The sequence below is a fragment of the Myxocyprinus asiaticus genome, chromosome 3 (assembly GCF_019703515.2).
Source record: "Myxocyprinus asiaticus isolate MX2 ecotype Aquarium Trade chromosome 3, UBuf_Myxa_2, whole genome shotgun sequence".
Taxonomy (NCBI): domain Eukaryota; kingdom Metazoa; phylum Chordata; class Actinopteri; order Cypriniformes; family Catostomidae; genus Myxocyprinus; species Myxocyprinus asiaticus.
In genome coordinates this window covers 16,164,718-16,186,226 of record NC_059346.1, presented here as the reverse complement: position 1 = coordinate 16,186,226, position 21,509 = coordinate 16,164,718, and the positions used below count along the sequence as shown (strand labels likewise).

General features: G+C 38.7%; 1 protein-coding gene across 3 annotated transcripts in view; it reads left to right on the top strand.

The window, feature by feature from the left end:
- Positions 1-21,509, top strand: part of LOC127419502 (teneurin-1-like) — a 300,512-nt gene that overhangs the window by 191,199 nt on the left and 87,804 nt on the right. For 2 of the 3 annotated variants that reach the window (XM_051660952.1, XM_051660942.1), the window contains exons 11-17: positions 1,071-1,271; positions 5,347-5,532; positions 10,677-10,706; positions 10,842-10,988; positions 11,533-11,749; positions 15,306-15,425; positions 17,532-17,793. In XM_051660952.1, coding sequence (XP_051516912.1) covers positions 1,071-1,271; positions 5,347-5,532; positions 10,677-10,706; positions 10,842-10,988; positions 11,533-11,749; positions 15,306-15,425; positions 17,532-17,793 — 1,163 coding nt within the window. The remainder of the gene's footprint in view (positions 1-1,070; positions 1,272-5,346; positions 5,533-10,676; positions 10,707-10,841; positions 10,989-11,532; positions 11,750-15,305; positions 15,426-17,531; positions 17,794-21,509) is intronic. The other variant, XM_051660961.1, reaches the window with a different exon arrangement.

Genomic DNA, 21,509 nt, shown 5'->3' with positions numbered 1-21,509 from the left:
ATTGTGCTATAAATGTGGTTTTTGAGGACATTTCTAGTGTCTCAATAATTCAGATCGCTTAAAAAACATACTAAACGATGTTTTTGTTTTTAAATGTAAAAATGCAGAACGTTTTTTGTGAGGGTTAGGTTTAGGGGTAGGGTTAGGGGATAGAATCTATAGTTCGTACAGTATAAAAATCATTATGTCTATGGAGAGTCCTCATAAGGATAGCTGCACCAACGTGTGTGTGTGTGGGGGGGAGCATGCTTATGTGGTTTACGAGGACAATTTTTTAGGTTACAAACTGGTAATTACTAGGGTATTATGCTATAAATGAGGTTTATGAGGACATTTCTAGTGTCCCCATATTTTAAATTGCTTAAAAACATACTAAACAATGTTTTTTGAAAATGTAAAAATGCAGAAAGTTTTTTTGTGAGGGTTAGGGTTAGGGTTAGGGTTAGGGGATAGAATCTATAGTTTGTACAATATAAAAATCATTATGTCTATGGAAAGTCCTCATAATGATAGGTAGACCAACGTGTGTGTGTGTGTGTGTGTGTGTGTGTGTGTGTGTGTGTGTGTGCGTGCGTGTGCGTGCATAACTGTGCAGAGCTCCTAGTCTATCTCCACGGCTTGTTTATGATGAATGTTCTGTAATTGGATTTTAAACACACTTTCTCCTCTAACCATTAAGCTGAGAATGCATTGCCGCCATTTCAATGATAGAGAGAGATGGAGAGAGTGAGAGAGACTCAATTTAATCCCATGTAGATCCATCCACCAAATTAGCTTTTCCATCAGCCAGCTTCCCGATCTACACACACACACACACACACACACACACACACACACACACACACACACAGTCTGAAGTAAACATAATGTTGCTGTGTAATTGAAGTTACATGTATATTTTATGTGTATAACTTTTTTAGCTGCTGTGTGTAAGTAAGAGGGACACTTTGCTATACAAACAGTTTGTGTCTCACCCATGTTTTACATGCAACTGTAACTAAACCTTCACATTAAATGTTTATGGAGAGTTTTTTTTTTCTATCTGTGTGTGCATGTATGCATGTCTGTAGTGGATTGCGTGGACCCCTTGTGTTCAGGTCGAGGTGTGTGTGTGCGCGGTGAGTGTGTGTGTTCTGCAGGCTGGGGAGGTGAGAGCTGCGAGACACCACTTCCTGCCTGTAAAGAACAATGTTCAGGTCATGGAATGTACCAACCCCAGACAGGGGTGTGTGTGTGTGAGCAGGGCTGGACTGGGGACGACTGCTCCGTGGGTGAGTTACCATCATCACACACACACACACACACACTAATGTGCCAGTAGTGGGAAACAGCAGGGACCTGGTGATACAATATTATATCTGGGTTGTGATTCAATAATATTGTGATTCAAAATTGTGATGTATTACAATCTTTTACTCACTTGTCACTGTACAGGTGCAACAAAATTATTTTTTGTTCTCCATGAGGTAATTGCATTAAATTGAAATACAGTATTTAAAGATAAACAAATAGAGATATCTAAAAACACTGTAAATGAAAGAGATATTTGTAATATATGTATAAAGTATGTATACAATGTATACAACTTTAGTTTTAAAAATGTGTTAGTATATGTAGAAATTAACCAAGATTAATAATTGCTGTAAAAGTGTTCTTTTTTTTTTTTTTTTTTTTTTTTGGTTGTTCCTGTTAACTTATTTTGTTAACTAATTTTAACGAATACAGCCTTATTATGAAGTTTTACCGAAACAATTTACTAAATTGATTCTTTCCATTTGAATATCGGTAATCGTGAGATAAAATATTACCATACTTTAAAATATAATTTTTTTACCCACATTTTAATGTGCACAAAGAAAATGTCCATCTTTCCATTTGCAATTCTAGTTTTAAAAGTGTTTTTTCGTCATTTGGTAAAGTGTCTCTTGCTGAAAAGTTTCTGATTTTGGTTTGATTCAGTTACTGTTGACCCCAAAACTCTTGATCCAGTTCCGCTTCTGTCTGACAGAGTAAAGGAGGGCCCTAGGTGCAGCAGTATGGATCTCCTGTTAATTGTAATGTGATATATTGCAAAAAGAAAATGTACTTTCTTTAATAGAGAGAAATCTTCAGAAAACGAATTTGCTCTTATTGTCGGATTGATCGAGCATCTTGTAAATGAAATCTGCAGGACTGTAGAATAACATCAATCATGCTTTACAGATAAAGGGAGAGACAGAAAGAGATGAAGGAAAATACATGATGCCAATTTCCACATTCCCCGCTTAACTATGAGAAGATTTAAATAAGAATACTGTTTTATTGCAGAGAGACTCCTGTTGTGGGAGAGCTGCAGGATTGTGTTACTCACTGCATATTTGGCCACTGGCTTGGATATGAAAGCATTTATTAAAAATGTGATTATCAAAATGCAATATTTGTCAAAATGCATGAATATTACAGCTTGAAACTACCCATTTCCACGGCAGAGCAGTTAAATTGATAATGTCTATATTAATAAACAAATATTCTGTTAATGTGCTTCATGTCATTTCTAGACATTTATATCTTGTGTGTGATTGAGAGGCAGAAATCACGTCCAATGTGCTATACGGAACGGCAAAGATAATTTGTTTTGAACATTACAAGATGTAGAGGGTGAGGAAAGTGAGAGAGAGAAGAGAAACTGTCCAAACTGAATGCTCAGTACCACAGTTACACAGGAGAAATGTGGCAGCTGATTTTAAGTGACTTTTAAGATATGAAAAACTGTCAGCTCAGCTGTCCTGTCTGAGGGCCAAAGAGCAGAGATATCTTACTGGTTCAAGGAAATTATTTTTGTCATGGTAAACTGTGTCTTGAATTCAAAGCCACACAGAAATGTCTGATGTTTTGGTTCTCTAGATCAGTGATTCCCGACCAGGGTACAAATACTCTTGGAGGTACTTAAGCAGGTTCCAGTAGGTACTTAAAAAGATTGTGTTTGCCTTGCTAAAACAGTAATTATTTGTTAATTGTAAGTCGTAACTTCTCATTAAAATTTGGACATATGACAATGTATTTGCTCATAGGTGATTTTTCATACTCGCTTCTGTGGTTTTTAAGTTCCACCACACAAGGGGCCATATTCATTAAACACATGCTGAATGAATTTCTTTGTAAATAATTCATAAATTCCATTCAATTCAATATGACAATTTACACTTTAGTTTAAAAAAACGATTAACTCAGAAATGTATTCTACTAGTGTTTCATGAATAAGGCCCAAGGAGTGCAAATTACTTCACTTTTGTCCCATCTGGATTTGCTTTATGATTAAATTTGCCTTTAGGTCTTTCTTAGCAAAAGTTTTTCACTTTTGATTGGCCCCAGAACTGTAAAAACTTGTGAAAGACAAACAGTCTCAAGTGTCTTATTAAAGAGAGAGGAAGCTACTTGGTGATTCTGTTTTTCACCCACAGTATTGATTGTTTTTTTTTGTTTTTTTTTAAAGTGAGACACAACAATGAAAATTCTCTCATTCACTCTCCCTCATGTTGTTCCAAACCTGTGCGACTCTCTTTCTTCCATGGAACACAAAAGGAGATGTTAGGCAAAATGTTAGCCTCCATTCACTTTCATTGTATGGAAAAAAGATGCAATAAAAGTGAATAGTGATTGAGACTAACATTCTCCTTTTATGTTTCATGGAAGAACGAAAGTCAGGTTTGGAGTAACATGAAGTAGATTACAGAATTTTTCATTTTTAGGTGAACTATCCCTTTAAAGGGGTCATGACATGCCTTTTTTAATTATTTTAATTCAGTTTAATTCAATGTTCCTTGAGGTTCAATTATTATATTGTTAATATTTTTTGCACAAAAAAACAGTCAGGGGTTATGACATAACTTTATTTTATTAATGTTTCTTGAGGTTCATCCTAGTATTAGTATTAGTAAAGTTTTATGCACAAAGAACAGTTATATTTTTGTAAACATGATCATTTTCCACCCTCATTCTGACCCTCTGTCTGAAACGCTCGGTTTTGGTGCTGCTTTTCTTAAGACTTGATTGTATACGCCCACTGTTATAATTGGCTCTCTGACCTGCTCTCTCTACTTGCCATCTCATGGCTCAGCTACGGAAGTGATAAGGTAAAATAGGTGTTGATGTGTTGTTGTGGAGGTGCTCGGATGCAAATGTCTACCACAGTGTGACATCACAATGTGGAGAAAGTAGAGAACAAGTCGTTTTGGCAGCTTGGTTTCAACAAATGCTCTTTTTGCAGTGAGGAGGAGGTTTTGAGTTCTGAAAGTTCTGAAACTGTTTTTATAGTACAATGACCTCTTATATGTCAAAAGAACAAGAATCTCTATTGTATTCCTCATGTCATGACCTCTTTAATCATATTAAAGTGAAAAGTCTCTCATCATTTACTCACCCTCATGCCATCCCAGAATTGTATAACTTTCTTTCTTCTGCAGAACACAAACAAAGATTTTTAGAAGAATATCTCAGCTCTGTATGTCCATACAATGCAAGTGAATTGTGACCAAAACTTTGAAGGACCAAAAAGCATATAAAGGCAGCATAAAAGTAATCCATATGACTCCAGTGGTTAAATCCGTGTCTTCAGAAGTGATATGATAGGTGTGGGTGAGAAACAGATCAATATTTTAGTCTTTTTTACAATCAATCTCCACTTTCACTTTAACATTCTTTTTCTTTTGGTTTTGGCAATTTGCATTCTATGTGCATATTGCCACCTACTGGGCAGTAAGAGGAGAATGTATCGTAAAAAAGGATTTAACATTGCTTCTGAAGATATGGATTTAACCACTGGTGTCATAAGCATTACTTTATGGAGCCTTTATGTGTTTTCTGGAGCTTAAAAATGTTGGTCACCATTAACTTGCATTGTATGGACCTATTCTTCTAAAAATCTTAATTTGTGTTTAGCAGAAGAAAGAAAGTCATACACATCTGGGATGGCATGATGGTGAGTAAATGATAAGGACATTTTAATTTTAGGGTGAGCTATTCCTTTAATTATGAGGCTAACTGATATCCAGTATAGGAGTCAAAAGGAACACATTTCTGGTTTCATGTCGATGAAGGGGTACTTGAGGTAACATGAGACATAAGGATGGGACACACTACTTTAAAGAGTGTACACTGAAGTGATAAAGCAGGCCTTAGGTGTAGGTTAAGAGGTGTAGACACAATATCTTTGCATTCTCTTCTCTTTACACTAATTCATCACTATGAAAGAGATCCTATCCAGTAAAGGAGTGGCTTTTACTCTCTCTCTGCCTCTTAAAGGAGGGGCTTATCCTTGTTTATGATGATGGATTCTCTATCTCTCTTTCTTTCTCTCTCTCATTCTAGAGGTTTGCCCAGTTTCCTGTAGTACCCACAGTTTGTGTGTTGCTGGGCGGTGCCAATGTGAGGAAGGGTGGGAGGGGCCCACTTGCGACAGACAGGCATGTCCTCCAATCTGTGAAGAGCACGGAGAGTGCAGGGACGGGCAGTGTGTCTGTCAGCCTGGTTGGGAGGGAGAGCACTGCACTATTGGTATGTCAGACTGACTATATACTGTATCACATCAATTATATATGAATAGAGTTATAGTTCATTTTTATTATATTATTGTTTTAGAAGAAGATATTAACTTGTGAGTCATATGTGTGTAGTCGGCATTCCAGACGGACATTGAGGTGTTGATATCGTTGATTCCTATATCACGCTATCACACGCTATATTGCTTCCATCATTCCAACATATTTGTAACATTTTTTGCCATGGGTTAGACACTGCATTAAATCCAGTGAATCTTTATTGGGGTGGTTGTCAAATATCATAGATATGTTTTTGCAATTTTTAGGGCATTTCCTACCTAGTTTGTTTGGAGAATTTGATTCAGAACCTGGTGTGTTTTCTCCCTTAGTTCAGTTTATGTAGGCATACACTCAGCACTCAGATCCACACCAAAACATGATAAGTCTGCTGAGTCGTTGTCCATCCATCTTAAAATTCAGAAAAGGCTATGAGCTAAACTTCAGAACAAACATTCTGACTAATGAGGGGACAATTTGCTCACATGTGACTTTTATTAAAAAGTTCGGTTCCATTTTGCAATGTTGCCTTGTGAAAGTGAAACGAACTAAGGAGAAAATGCAACACTGTAACAATTTAGTATCTGTTGGGGAATAAGAAAACTGAAAATGCCCTTAAAGGGTTAGTTCACCCAAAAATGAAAATTCTCTCATCATTTACTCACCCTCTTCATATCCCTGATGTGTATGACTTTCTTTCTTCAGCAGAACACAAACAAAGATTTTTGGAAGAATATTTCAGCTCTGTAGGGCCATAAAATGCAAGTGGATTGTGATCAACACTTTAAATAATAATTAATAATTAATTAATAACTCCTTACATTTATATAGCGCTTTTCTAGGCACTCAAAGCACTTTACATAGTATAGGGGGAATCTCTTCAACCACCACCAGTGTGCAGCACTCACCTGGATGATGCGAAGGCAGCCATATTGCACCAGAACACACACTACACATTAGCTATTGGTGGAGAGGAGAGTAGAGTGATGTAACCATTTCAGGGTTGGAGATTATTAGGAGGCCATGATAGATAAGGGCCACTGGGGGGGATTTTGGCCAGGACACCGGTTATACGGACACCGGTTATACTCCTACTCTTTACAAGATTTGCCCTGGGATTTTTAATGACCACAGAGAGTCAGGACCTCTGTTTAACGTCTCATCCGAAAGACGGTGCTTTTTTACAGTATGCAAAAGCACCCCCTGCTGGCCTCCCCAATACCACTTCCAGCAGTAACCTTAGTTTTCCCCAGGAGGTCTCCCATCCAGGTACTGACCAGACTCAACCCTGCTTAGCTTTAGTAGGCAAGCAGGCGAGAGCTGCAAAAAGCACAGACAAACGTTGTAAAAGTATTCCATATGACTCCAGTGGTTAAATTAATGTCTTCTAAAGGGAAACAATCGCTTTGGGTGATAAACAGATTAATATTTAAATCCTTTTCACTATAATTGTTTACTTCCAGTTCTAATGATGGCAGACTGGAAAAGGCTGGATCCAATTGCAGCTTTTAATGAAAAAACTCAGAGAAACACAAAACACTAGAGAAAGCGCAAAACTTGAACACAGAGCTACATTACAGACTGGATGAACAGAAGAAGAACCGACCAAGCCAGGGAAAACATGAGGGCATTATATACACAAGGGTGACAAGACACAGCTGGGATGAATCAAAGGGAACACAGAGAACAGAGGCACAACAAAAAACAAACTTCAAACTAAAAGTCTTAAACCTCCTGAAGCTCCTTAACCCATATAAAGAACAAAAGTAGTTCATGGGAGGAGCAGGAGGTGGAAGCTCAGGGGGTGGAGCCACAGGAGGCAGAGCCACAGGAGGAGGAGCCGCTGGTGGCTGAGACTCAGATGGTGGAGCCAAAGGAGGCAGAGGCTCTGGGGGCAGAGCCGCAGGAGGTGGAGTCACAGGAGGCTCAGGAGATGAAGCTACAGGAGGCAAGGGCTCAGAGGTTATGGCATTTGGGGATTCAGAGGGCTCCGAGATCAAGGCAGCTCTGGACAGAGAGGGCTCAGAGTTCAGAGCATCTGGGGACTCAGGGCTCAGAGAACAAGTCAACATGGGATTCAAAGGGTTCAGAGTTCAGTGTTGCTGGAGACTAAGAGAGCAAGGCACTAGTGGACTTGGAGAGCAAGGCACTAAGGGACTCGGAGAGCAATAAGGAACATGGAACTCAGGGAGTGAGGCATTAGAGGGCGAGGTACAAAGGGAGTCAGGGAGCATGGCACTGGGAAACATAGCACTGGGGAACAAGGCACTGGGAAGCATGGAAAAGGGAAGCATAGCACTGGGGAGCAAGGCACTAGGGAGCAAGGCAGCTGGAAACTCAGAGGGCTGAGCCACGGACTGGTTTCTGGTGTCTGATAGGTGCTGGCCACTGGACTGAGCAACAGACTGGTCGCTGGCTGCTATGGACTAGAAAGGATAGTTGATGGTCACAAGGGACTGAACAGACTTGTTGATAGCATCAGGGAATTGGACGGACTTGTCGAAAGCCTTAGGGATCTGGACGGCCTCAATAAATGCAGGGAACAGGACAGGCACATCGACAGACCCAGGGAACAGGACAGGCTCGTCAGCAGACTCCGGGGACTGGACAGCCTAATCGACAGACTCAGGAAACTGGACGGACTCATCAACAACTTCGGGGAACTAGACAGGTTCATTGACAGCCTCCATGGTCAGGAGCGCTGGCAGCGACTGAGAAACAGCCTCTGTGTCCGTGAGCACTGGCAGCGACTGGGGAAAGGCCTCCATGGATGTGAGCACTGGCAGCAATGGGGGAACATCTCTGTGAGTGCAGGCAGCAGCAGGGGAGCAGGAGCCCTTCTGCTCTTCTGGACAGCCCAGTGGTCGAGTTGGGGACCACTGGGACCTCTGTTATGGGAATCTCTGAGGAGGGAGCCTTGAGAGCCGCATGGGGATTGGAGCAGTACCCCACTGTGTAGGGGGAAGAACTTAGCAGTAGAGCATAATCTATGTACTGTTCAAAAGTACAGTTAAAGTTGCCTCCTGGCATACATGACTTGATGGGCTTGTTGAGCCCAAATCGAAATAGGTCCTTTAACATGAGCTCTCCCCAGTTTACACAATCTGCGAGGGCACAAAAAAGCTCAGTGAACTCTTCAATTGTTTCACTCTCCTGCTTTAGAAATAACAATTCCATGTCTGGATCCATTTCTTGGGTTGGTTCTTTTGTAATGATGGCAGACTGGAGAAGGCTGGATCCAATTGCAGCTTTTAATGAAAAAACTCAGAGAAACACAAAATACTATAGAAAGCGCAAAACTTGAACACAAAGCTACATTACAGACTGGATAAACAAAACAAGAACTGACCAAGCCAGGGAAAACATGAAGGCATTATATACACACAAGAACTAACAAGGGTAACAAGACACAGCTGGGATGAATCAAAGGGAACACAGAGAACAGAGGCACAACAAAAAAACAAAATTTAAACTAAAAGTGTTAAACTTCCTAGCAACCTCTAGTGGCCGCTAGGGAATATGTCCCAAATATATTACACCAGTTAGTGCGTCCATTAGGGGACTGGGTTGACGCTGCCTCTCGTGTGACATAGGTGCATTGGCATGTTCACGCGAGAAATGACGCGATACAACTGGAAGTGCAGCTCGATTTTTTTTTTACAACAAAACACTGTTCACACGCTTCATTGGTTATGCTTTCATTTAAACACGATAGCACGCTTACGTCACACGAGAGGTGGCGTGAATGGAGTCCCCTCGTGGATGCACTTTGGAGAGTGACCGAAAATAAACATTTATAGTGAAAAGGACTTAAATATTGGTCTGTTTCTCACCCAAAGTGATCATATCGATGCAGAAGACATTATTTTAACCACTGGAGTCGTATGGATTACTTTTATTACAATTGTCTGTACTTTTTGGAGCTTTAAAGTGTTAATTACCATCCACTTGCATTTTATGGACCTACAGAGCTGAGATATTCTTCTAAAAATCTTCATTAGTGTTCTGCTGAAGAAAGAAAGTCATACGCATCTGGGATGGCATGAGGGTGAGTCAATGATGAGAGAATATTTATTTTTTGAGTGAACTATTTCTTTAAGTAGCACATGGGGGGGGGGGGGGGGGGGGTGTGGGCACATTGTCCTCCTTTTGAGATACAATGTTCCACACTGATTTATGTGTCCATTTAATTAACTTTTAGCTTTTTTGTAGTTCACTTAAATAGTCATGTGGTAACAGATTCATTTTTGAAAGTACAAATGTTCCATATAATCTCTTAATTAATATGAGCTCAAAGAAAACCGTATACATGATAATTGTACAAGAACTAGGAAAATGTTGTTTAAAATAGTTTTAGATTAGGAGTATAGCATGTCACACAGCAGGACACTGCTGTCACTGCTTGACATGTCAACTACTCATACATAAAGTATGTGTATTACCGGAGTGTGTTTTCCTTCAGGCATGCAAACTTTTCACATAGACTTGCGAAAATTTGCTTTGTGCTTAGTTTAATAATTTCAGTGCAAAAAAATCACGATTTTAATCAACAATTCCTGCCACTTCCTCCTGTTGTTCTTGGTGTGAATAGGCCTTAACACCCTTTGCTGGTAATGGTTCATTTCAGTCTTGATTTTTTCCCAACATTTTGCCAGACCTTTGACAGCGGGTTGCCACATTTGATTAGCATGACAAAAACAATCTTCATTCTGACATGCAATCTTTTGAAATCATGCTTCAGACTCCTTGTAAAAATCAAATCTTGATGTATTTTTGCAGATCCAACCATTTTTCAGCAGTAAATTGGCAAGCGTCATGTATTTTTTATAAAATTTGCAAATCTAGCAACTCTGAGCCAACACAGCACCAATCTGTTTTTGTCTTGTAGATAATGTATAAACTAAACACGTCTTGTGCTCTCTCTGTCTGTCTCTGCCTTTATCTCTCTCTCTCTTTCTTTTTTCTCCTCTGAGCCACAGCACATTTCTTTAATTGTGACAGGGACACCATACAGACACACACACGCACAGCTTCTCTGAAGTATGTCTGCCATGTAATTTCTCTTCTTTATTCTCACCCTCTTTCATTTTGTAACTCTTTCAGCAGCACATTACCTGGATCTATTTGATAAAGGTAAGAAGAAAAGTGTGTACGTGCATGTGATCGAGAAAATGAAGAAATTAATAGATACTTTGTTATGTCTTTATATGAACATTTTTACTCAAGGTCTATAAGAAGAAAGCCATAATTTTTGAAATTCTCTCTCAGATGCGTGTCCAGGGCTGTGCAATGGTAATGGACGCTGTACGCTGGAGCAGAGTGGTTGGCATTGTGTGTGCCAGGCAGGATGGAGCGGCCCGGGCTGTAATGTTGTCATGGAAACCGAGTGCAATGACAGTAGAGATAATGACAGTGGTAAAGGATCCTACATTGTGTTGAAAGAAATAGTGACATTGAACTTTGATGTGGATGACAATTATTAAGAGGATGAATTAAAGCTGAAGTGTGTAGTTTCTGCACTAGCATTAGTGTCATCAAACTGTATTGCAAAAATTATTGTTTTTAAACATCAGCGTGGATGTATTTCTGCAAAAAAATGCAAGAAGGTTTCTGTGAGGGTTAGGGGTAGGGTTAGGGTTAGGGGATAGAAATTATTGTTAGATCTGTACAAAATCCATAAAATGCATGGAAGTCTATGGAGAGTCCCCACAATGATATAAAAACAAGTTTGTGTGTGTGTGTGTGTGTGTATGTGTGTGTGTGTGAGGGGGTTTCTGGGTTATTCTCTTTGAGACTTTCTCCTCTGGGAGGTTAAAAACACAGATCCTCTTTAATAGAGCTGACTAATGAGATCACACACACGTGCAGACACATGCAGAGCAAGGGCAAGCTGCATCAAGGCTACATGATTCTGCATGTAAAGTGTGTGTGTGTGTATCTGTGTGTGTTTGTGTTTCAGATGGTCTCATGGACTGTGTCGACCCAGACTGTTGCAGTCAGCAGGTGTGCCTGGGTGCCCCGCTGTGCCAAGGGTCGCCTGACCCCCGTGACATCATTCAGCAAAGCCACACCCCTTTCGAGACACATGCTTCGCGTCAGTTCCTTGAACGTGTACGATTCCTTACTGGACGGGACAGCACACATATACTGCCAGGGGACCTGCCATTTGATAGCAGGTGATAAATGCACTCGTGTAAATATTGGAATAAACATACACACAGACGATGCACATACATATGCACACACACACACAATTTTCGTATTACACTCTCTCTCAGCAACTGAAAGCTTTACTGGCATGAGTGTGACCACAGGATAATTCACCCAAAAAAGAAAACTCTGTCATCATTTATTTTTTATTTTTTATTTTTAACAAAGAGGTTAGGCAGAATGTTAGCCATTCCTTTAATTATATGGAAATGAATGAAATGAAAGTGAATGGTGAATGAAACATTCTGCCTGACATCTACTTTTGTTTTCCATGGAAGAATGTAAGTCATACGGGTTTGAAACAACATGAGGGTAAGTAAACAATGACATATTTAAATTTTTGGGTGAACTATCCCTTTAGGTCTTTTTCTGAAAAGTAATTAGCAAACATTAAATAAATTAAGACACGCTTTTCCAACTATTCTTCTTTGTAAATTCTGAAGATGCTTGTGCCATTTATTTAGGAATTCTGCACCGTCATTTTATTAACTTGTTTATTCTTAGTCCTTTAAAATAGAACACAAGAAATAGTGCAAGAAATTGTGAAATGTAGGCTATGATACAGTTACAGTGCTTTGTTGCATGTGTATATGAATTTATGTTTATTGTTTAATGTTTGTAAACAAATCTGTCTCCTGCTTGCTTCAATGATCTATGTAATTTTTACCACTGCTAGTGTCTCGTAGCACCCAGAATTATTGTGATTTGGACATGCGCAAATATAAATAGATATTCCATTAAAGAAGATATTCCAAATAAGGTGTTTACATGCTGTCTTATTCTCAGCCTTATTTCTTGAAACCAGAATTTTGTTTTAATAATTCTTTCAATCGGGTTTACACATAAATTTTATATGACTCATTCATAATCAGAATATGATCACATTCCAATAACTATAGGAATATTCTTGTGCATGTAAAAGAGTTCAGCAATGGGTTAAATTTATGACCAAAACTTCAAGTACTTTTGCAATTCAGGTTTTAGAAATACAATAAACAGACTTAAATGGTTCAGAAGCAGTGTATGAAAATGTTCATGTGGGGTTAATAAATATATCCATACACAGTTTCAATAGCGCATTACTTTACCTCAGGCTCCTAAATGCTGATCTACACCTAGTTGTTGTAAGCAGAATTACTCTTTCCCAAAAATATTTTTTGCCATCATTGTCTAGTTTAAGGAAGTTTACAGTCGACTGAGGCATGTATTGTATTTTGAAAAAAAAAAATACTGAAAAAAGAGCGCTGCTCTCTCAATTTCGATCTCTCCTGTCAGATCTTTTTGCAATGTCTATACCAGAGCATGTGAGCGAAGCAGAGCGGTGTGACACTCCGCTCAATAACCTGCTCCATGCACGTGCACTCCGCTCAGCCACTCACGGCCCAAGCGGATGCTCCGCTCAAGTACCGCTCACGCTCACCGGTAAAAAAGCATTCGCTCAAATCCCGCTCCGACATTAAATTTCTCTGTAGTATACTTGGTTCCAAACACGCACACAGGGGGTAGCTACAGTGGCCCAAGCAACTGCCCCTTTGCCCACATGGGCTGAGGTGCCCCTCTGGGTGAAATATAGACTATAGGCCAACATTTATTAAATTATCAAATGATTAGTAACGTACACATCTGAAATTATGTGATTGTATTGTTGTGTTTTTGTATATAAAATCTCACTGTTTATTTTGGACTGGTTTACAACTGCTGTTAGATAATCGGGTCTACCAGACCTCCATTATAATTTGTAATCAGTCAAATATTTCTCTGTCAGCACATATGCCATTGAACATCTTCAAATAATGCCTTAAAAAATCTCAGTTCTTAATTACCATTATTTACTTTAAACAAGTCATCAAACACACCTCTACAAGTGATAAAACATATGTGCGTTGGCACGGAAACTCGCATACATGCAAATTTGTGCTTTTCAGTTTAAACTGGACCCGAGTGATACAACCGACCCAGAAAAACACAATCTTTTCAAATTTAAAGTTTGTTTGAGTCATTTATGGCAATAATGAAAACATGGACTGATACCAGGAAAAATATTGCAGGTAAAAGTGAAATTCATAATTGTTTTTCAGTTGTCTCCATGGAATGATTATAGTGTAGATTTGATACATTAATAGGTTTCTGATTTAATGCTATCAGACTTTGGGTCTGTAAATTAAAATGAGCAATTTATCATCCTAATTTTGTGTTCAGTTTTAAAGGGTGTATTAAGTTATCCAGGAAAGAGCAGTGAATGATTTTCTCTTTTTCAGTGTTGTTGCTTTATTAATATTCCCTACAATTTTATATGTTTGAATCATATGCAGTCTTAAGGACTGTGGCTAATTATATAATAATTATTATATTAGTAGATACCATGTGCCCCCTTTGTTTTTCCTTGATATTTTTAAAGCAGCATAAAGTGAATCTGGACTTTATATGCCTCAAACGATCATGTCTTGTGCATGCACTCTTTATATGTACAGCAAGGTTTAACCGTGGATTTAACAAATAAAACTATTTGCCCTGCATAAAGTGAGATTTTTTTTCCAATATATATATTAGATGAAATCATGTTTAATGATCCTAAAACAAATACTTATTATTTAATTCACAAATTACACTGCCTTCGTTTAAGAAAAGTTTTTTTTCTAATGTACAATCATTTATATATTTTCTCTGTGCATGAATGCAGCAAGCAATGTCAAAGATGTTATCTGCAACCACTTATCTAGAATCATTTTTTAATATTTCACTTCTCGTAAAGGTGTGGATTTGGCTTTGGGAAACTGACCAGCAGTTATGAGCCACTTTATCCCGAAGCAGAAATCGAAAGCTGGTCAATTAAGTGAGATAATTCCGCAATGAAATTCTCTATGCGAGAGTGGAAATCTTTACCAATCAAATGCTCAATTGTACAATAGAGACATGAAAGCAGAATGCTCCACCTGCAAATTAGGACACGCTGATCACATGTTTCATACATGTTTATTGGTTTTGATACAGGGATTTTTTTGTGTGTGTTCGCCGGGATTCAAGGAAATATGCTTTGCCAATATACAGTATTATTAAGCTTACATATTCAATTGAGGGTGCTCTAACGTTCACAATCCCACAGAACCAGGCTTGCATCTAGCTGGCAGCTGCACTAACATGATGGCAAAACAACAAGGTACATTACTTATCGATCAATTTATTATCAAATAGTAGTATAGCCTACTAGCTCACCTTTTGCTGCACATCCTTGTGCTCTCTGGCAATGTGATGCGTACGATTCCAAAAGGAATATTTGCTAATTCTCATGGTCTCTCCACACTCCCTTTCGATTTTCGACCAGCATATCACAAAGCGCATTCTGGGTTGAGCGAGCGGCACTGAGCGGCCTGAGCGAGCGGGGCGGAATCTTCAAAAAGGCGCCCTCCGCTCGGGTGGAATTATCACTGCTCCGCTCAACACTCCGCTCTCGCTCCGCTCACATGCTGTGGTCTATACTCTTTCTCTCTCTTTCTCACTCTGTTTCTCTCCCTCTACTTGCAGTCGAGTGTGTGTAATTCGAGGTCAGGTTTTGGCCTCTGATGGAACTCCTCTTGTCGGTGTGAATGTCACATTCCAGCATAATCCTGAATATGGATACACACTTAGCCGACAGGACGGCAGGTAACACACATTCATACACACTTTTTAAAGAAAATACATAGACATATTAATACACTCACATAGATGCTATAGTTGAAGTCAGAAGTTTACATACACTTAGGTTGAAGTCATTAATACTCATTTTTTAACCACTCCACAGATTTAAAATGAGCAAAGTATAGTTTTGGCAAGTCGTTTAGGACATCTACTTTGTGCATGACACGAGTAATTTGTCCGACAATTGTTTTCAGACAGATTGTTTCACTTTTAATTGACTGTATCACAATTCAAGTGGGTCAGAAGTTTACATACACTAAGTTAACTGTGCCTTTAAGCAGCTTGGAAAATTCCATAAAATGATGTCAAGCCTTTAGACAATTAGCCAATTATCTTCTGATAGGAGGTGTACTGAATTGGAGGTGTACCTGTGGATGTATTTGAAGGCTGACCTTCAAACATAGTGCCTCTTTGCTTGACATCATGGGAAAATCAAAAGAAATCAGCCAAGACCTCAGAAAAACAATTGTGGACCTCCACAAGTCTGGTTCATCCTTGGGAGCAATTTCCAAATGCCTGAAGGTACCACGTTTATCAGTACAAACAATAGAATGCAAGTATAAACACCATGGGACCACGCAGCCATCATACCGCTGAGGAAGAAGATGCATTCTGTCTCATAGAGATGAATGTATTTTGGTGCGAAAAGTGCAAATCAATCCCAGAACAACAGCAAAGGACCTTGTGAAGATGCTGGAGGAAACAGGTAGACACGTATCCATATCCACAGTAAAACAAGTCCTATATCGATATAACCTAAAGGCTGCTCAGCAAGGAAGAAGCCACTGCTCCAAAACCGCCATAAAAATGCCAGACTACAGTTTGCAAGCGCACATGGGGACAAAGATTTTACTTTTTTTAGAAAGGTCCTGTGGTCTAATGAAACAGATATTGAACTGTTTGGCCAAAATGACCATTTTTATGTTTGGAGAAAAAAGGGTGAGGCTTGCAAGCCGAAAAACACCATCCCAACCGTGAAGAATGGGGATGGTGGCATCATGTTTTGCGGGTGCTTTGCTGCAGGAGGGACTGGTGCACTTCACAAAATAGATGGAATCATGAGGAAGGAAAATTATGTGGATATATTGAAGCAAAATCTCAAGACATCAGCCAGGAAGTTAAAGCTCGGTCGCAAATGGATCTTCCAAATGGACAATGACCCCAAGCATACCTCCAAAGTTGTGGCAAAATGGCTTAAGGACAACAAAGTCAAGGTATTGAAGTGGCCATCATAAACCCCTGACCTCAATCCAATAGAAAATTTGTGGGCAGAACTGAAAAAGTGTGTGTGAGCAAAGAGGACTAAAAACCTGACTCAGTTACAACAGTTCTGTCTGGAGGAATGGGCCAAAATTCTAGCAACTTATTGTGAGAAGCTTGTGGAAGGCTACCCAAAATGTTAAACAGTTTAAAGGCAATGCTACCAAGTACTAACATGTGTTAGTGTATGTAAACTTCTGACCCACTGGGAATGTGATGAAAGAATACAAAGCTGAAATAAATCATACTCTCTACTATTATTCTGACATTTCACATTCTTAAAAATAAAGTAATGATCCTAACTGACCTAAGACAGGGAATGTTTTCTACTATTAAATGTCAGGAATTGTGAAAAACTGAGTTTAAATGTATTTGGCTAAGGTGTATGTAAACTTCTGACTTCAACTGTATGTTAGCCTATCCTGTATATTTACTGTATGTGTACCATAGAGGATTTATATTCAGCATATCATAAAAGTCCTGCATTTGTTCTCCTACAATGATATTTGCTGTATTCATACTGTATTCTTTTATACAGATTTTATACAGATCTAACAATAATTTCTATCCCCTAACCCTAAAAATAAAAAATAAAAAATATATATATATATATATATATATATATATATATATATATATATATATATATATATATATATATACTGTTTATATTTATTTTATGTTTTCTTCAGCATATTGTATATATCATGTGTATATAAACTGTTTATTTCCTGAGTATTTGTCTTATGGTTTATATAAAAATCTTTATTTCTAAATGTGTTTGTGTTTGTATTTGTGTTTTCCTACTAGTTTTGATCTTCTGGCAGTGGGCGGAATCTCTGTGACTCTATTGTTCCAGCGAGCACCATTTTTGTCCCGGAGTCGGTCGGTCTGGCTCCCCTGGAACCAGTTCATCGTCCTGGACCGTGTGTTTATGGAAAGAACTGAATCCAAACCATCTGTCTGTGACTTGAAAAACCTGATCAGTCCACATGCCATCGTTCTTTCCGCCCCCCTCCCACGATTCGCCGCTGACTGTGAGGACCGAGGGGCTGTCATACCTGAGCTACAGGTACAAGACATACCCACTCATAGTTATCATAGGATGCAGTCTTGGTCTCTGAACAGGAACTATGTAGCTTGGTTTCAAAATTTTGCAATCTGCTCACCAAGGTCAAAATTTTTAGCCATATTAGACACACTCCTGATGTGAAGACTTTTACAGACTGTAGGCAGCAAAATTATACAATCTTATGATTTTTGGCCAAAATCTAAGGCAGCATTAGATGTATCCTTCATTGAGCTTGTATGAATCCAATTCCAGAATGCACTGAGTCCAATGTGCCAAGTAGAATGTCAATTAAAAATATGTTTTACTTAGGAGTAAAAATGTTGGTATTTTCACAGAATGTTTGTGTGTGCTTTGTATTTTCTTTGTATTTTTGTTTTTTGTTTTTTGCTTATTAGAGTATCATTATCGTAGCTACCTGCTAACTTCAGACTATAATGGATTCAGCTGTAAGCATTAGTCTTGAGAAGACCATAGTCCATCATCAATTTCCTTAATGGTCTAAGCTGGTTTTTTTTGTGGTTTTTTTTAGTTTGGTGCTGGTATAGCTGGTGGACCAGCAAAACTCAGCTGGTGAAAATTAAAGAAAATTTGGTCACACTTTATATTAGGTGTCTTTAACTACTATGTACTGACGTTAACCTCATGCGACCCCGCATCCACTAGCATGGATGTTGTATCTTGGCTTCGCTATACGCAACGCATTATTTTAATGAATAAAAACCGAATGAATACTGTTCACAAGACTCTAGACATTTAAAGGCTTAACTTCTGCCGCACCGAGTCACTTGACAAAACAGTATGCCGTCGATTTCCTTGAAGTGCTCCTACGGACGCAACACCAACAAAAGTGCCTCTGGTAAGAAATATCTTTACATTTTTTCATTGAAACCTGTTTGGTTGTAAAGAGTAGCATCTCTAGTTTCATTTGTTATGCCACTTTAAAAAAATCAGTTAATTGTTCAGGCGCCCACACACTGATAAACATGATGTCTACATATGTGGACTGCATTTCCACAAAAGTAGATAAAACATGTTAGTTATTTTGAATAACTTTCAACCCTAACACATCTGTGGGTCATTTAGCTTCATTTTAATATACATTTTGTTATGTTTAATTTTGTTATCTCAGTGCAATACAGTTCTTTTCATTAACATTAGTAAATGCATTCCTATATACAGTATTTACTGTGCATTTTCACATTGATAATAAATGGATTCGTCCAAAAGCTGAAAAATTTTGCTTTCAGAGGCTTCATATGGAGTTAGGATGAAAATAAAGTGCATTTTGAACTGTTCTGAGACCAGTGCAGACAGACAGCACACTGGAGGTTAAGTCATTCACTAAATAGTGAGCAAGGGAGCATCTTAAAACTTTCTATGCAGCTAAGTGCATTCAATCCTAAAATCCAACCAAAAGTTCAGTTTCAGGCTGCAGATGATGTTTGGACCACTCAAAATGTCAGACACGGGACAATGATAATCATTACATAGATTCAGAATTTTATAATGCTACATTTTATTTTAACATGGTTGGCAGTGATTGGATGATGCTGGACATTACTTTAAACAAGAATTATTTATTCAGCTTTACAGAAAATCAGCTGTAATGTCTATAACATTTCAAAAACATGAATAATCAGCACTTCTGGAAGCATACTAAACAATTTGATGAAAAAAATCTGATTTTCTAAATCTTAGTGTTATTTAAAATTTTAAAAATTGTCTCGCTGTCCACATATGTTGATATTCATTTTTAGGAAAACAATTTTTTTTTTTCTTCTTGTTTATTAGGTGCTACCAGTTACAAATCAAAAAGGGAAATGTAAAATGCACACAGCAGTCACGCTCGGGTCTCAGGAGGTTAAAATACATACAATACAAAGTATTTACTGTGTAACTACATGTTGTTCTGCAAAATTCTAACAAGATTCACATTTGCTACTACTGAGGTTGAGGTAGAGGTAGGTTAAGAAGTAGGGGTGGAGTTGGGGTTTCAGGGGGTTACAGTTAGGTTTTAGGGCAATGGTTGGGTTAGGGTTAGAGGTAAGACTACCAGTGTAACTACAAATGTAATTAAACTTTACATACTTTAAATGTAAGTACAATGCAACAACACATGTATACATAATAAGTACAGTTGTGCTCAAAAGTTTGCATACCCTAGCAGAAATTGTGAAATTTTGGCATTGACTTTGAAAATATGACTGATCATGCAATTAGTGTATATTTATAACAGTCAATGAGTTTGTTAGCTCTCACGTGGATGCACTGAGCAGGCTAGATACTGAGCCATGGGGAGCAGAAAAGAACTGTCAAAAGACCTGCCTAACAAGGTAATGGAACTTTATAAAGAAGGAAAAGGATATAAAAAGATAACCAAAGCCTTGAAAATGCCTGTCAGTACTGTTCAATCACTTATTAAGAAGTGGAAAATTCGGGGATCTTTTGATACCAAGCCAAGGTCAGGTAGACCAAGAAAGATTTCAGCCACAACTGCCAGAAGAATTGTTCGGGATACAAAGAAAAACCCACAGGTAACCTCAGGAGAAATACAGGCTGCTCTGGAAAAAGATGGTGTGGTTGTTTCAAGGAGCACAATACAACGATACTTGAACTAAAATGAGCTGTATGGTCGAGTTGCCAGAAAGAAGCCTTTACTGCGCCAATGCCACAAAAAAGCCCGGTTACTATATGCCCGACAACACCTTGACACGCCTCACAGCTTCTGGCACACTGTAATTTGGAGTGACAAGACCAAAATAGAGCTTTATGGTCACAACCATAAGCGCTATGTTTGGAGAGGGGTCAACAAGGCCTATAGTGAAAAGAATACCATCCCTACTGCGAAGCATGGTGGTGGCTCACTGATGTTTCGGGGGTGTGTGAGCTCTAAAGGCACGGGGAATCTTGTGAAAACTGAGGGCAAGATGAATGCAGCATGTTATCAGAAAATACTGGCAGACAATTTGCATTGTTCTGCACGAAAGCTGCGCATGGGACGCTCTTGGACTTTCCAGCATGACAATGACCCTAAACACAAGGCCAAGTTGTCCCTCCAGTGGTTACAGCAGAAAAAGGTGAAGGTTCTGGAGTGGCCATCACAGTCTCCTGACCTTAATATCATCGAGCCACTCTGGGGAGATCTCACATGTGCGGTTCATGCAAGACGACCAAAGACTTTGCATTACCTGGAGGCATTTTGCCAAGATGAATGGGCAGCTATACCACTTGCAAGAATTTGGGGCCTCATAGACAACTATTACAAAAGAATGCACGCTGTCATTGATGCTAAAGGGGCAATACACAGTATTAAATACACAGATTTTTGAACAGGGGTCATTTCATTTTTTTCTTTGTTGCCATGTTTTGTTTTATGATTGTGCCATTCTGTTATAACCTACAGTTGAATATGAATCTCATAAGAAATAAAATAAATGTGTTTTGCCTGCTCACTCATGTTTTCCTTAAAAATGGTACATATATTACCAATTCTCCAAGGGTATGCAAACTTTTGAGCACAGCTGTACATTAAATGCTTAAGTACTGTACATAGTAGTAAAGTCACCTAATATAAAGCGGGACCGAAAACCTTGCTTGTTAAGGTAGTTAAAAAGTCTGGGGGAAACACCAGCATCCAAAACAAAATATATGATGGTGACCAGCTATACTGGATTTTTTCAGCAGGGTTGCTGCCTATTGCCGTTTCAAACTAGTCA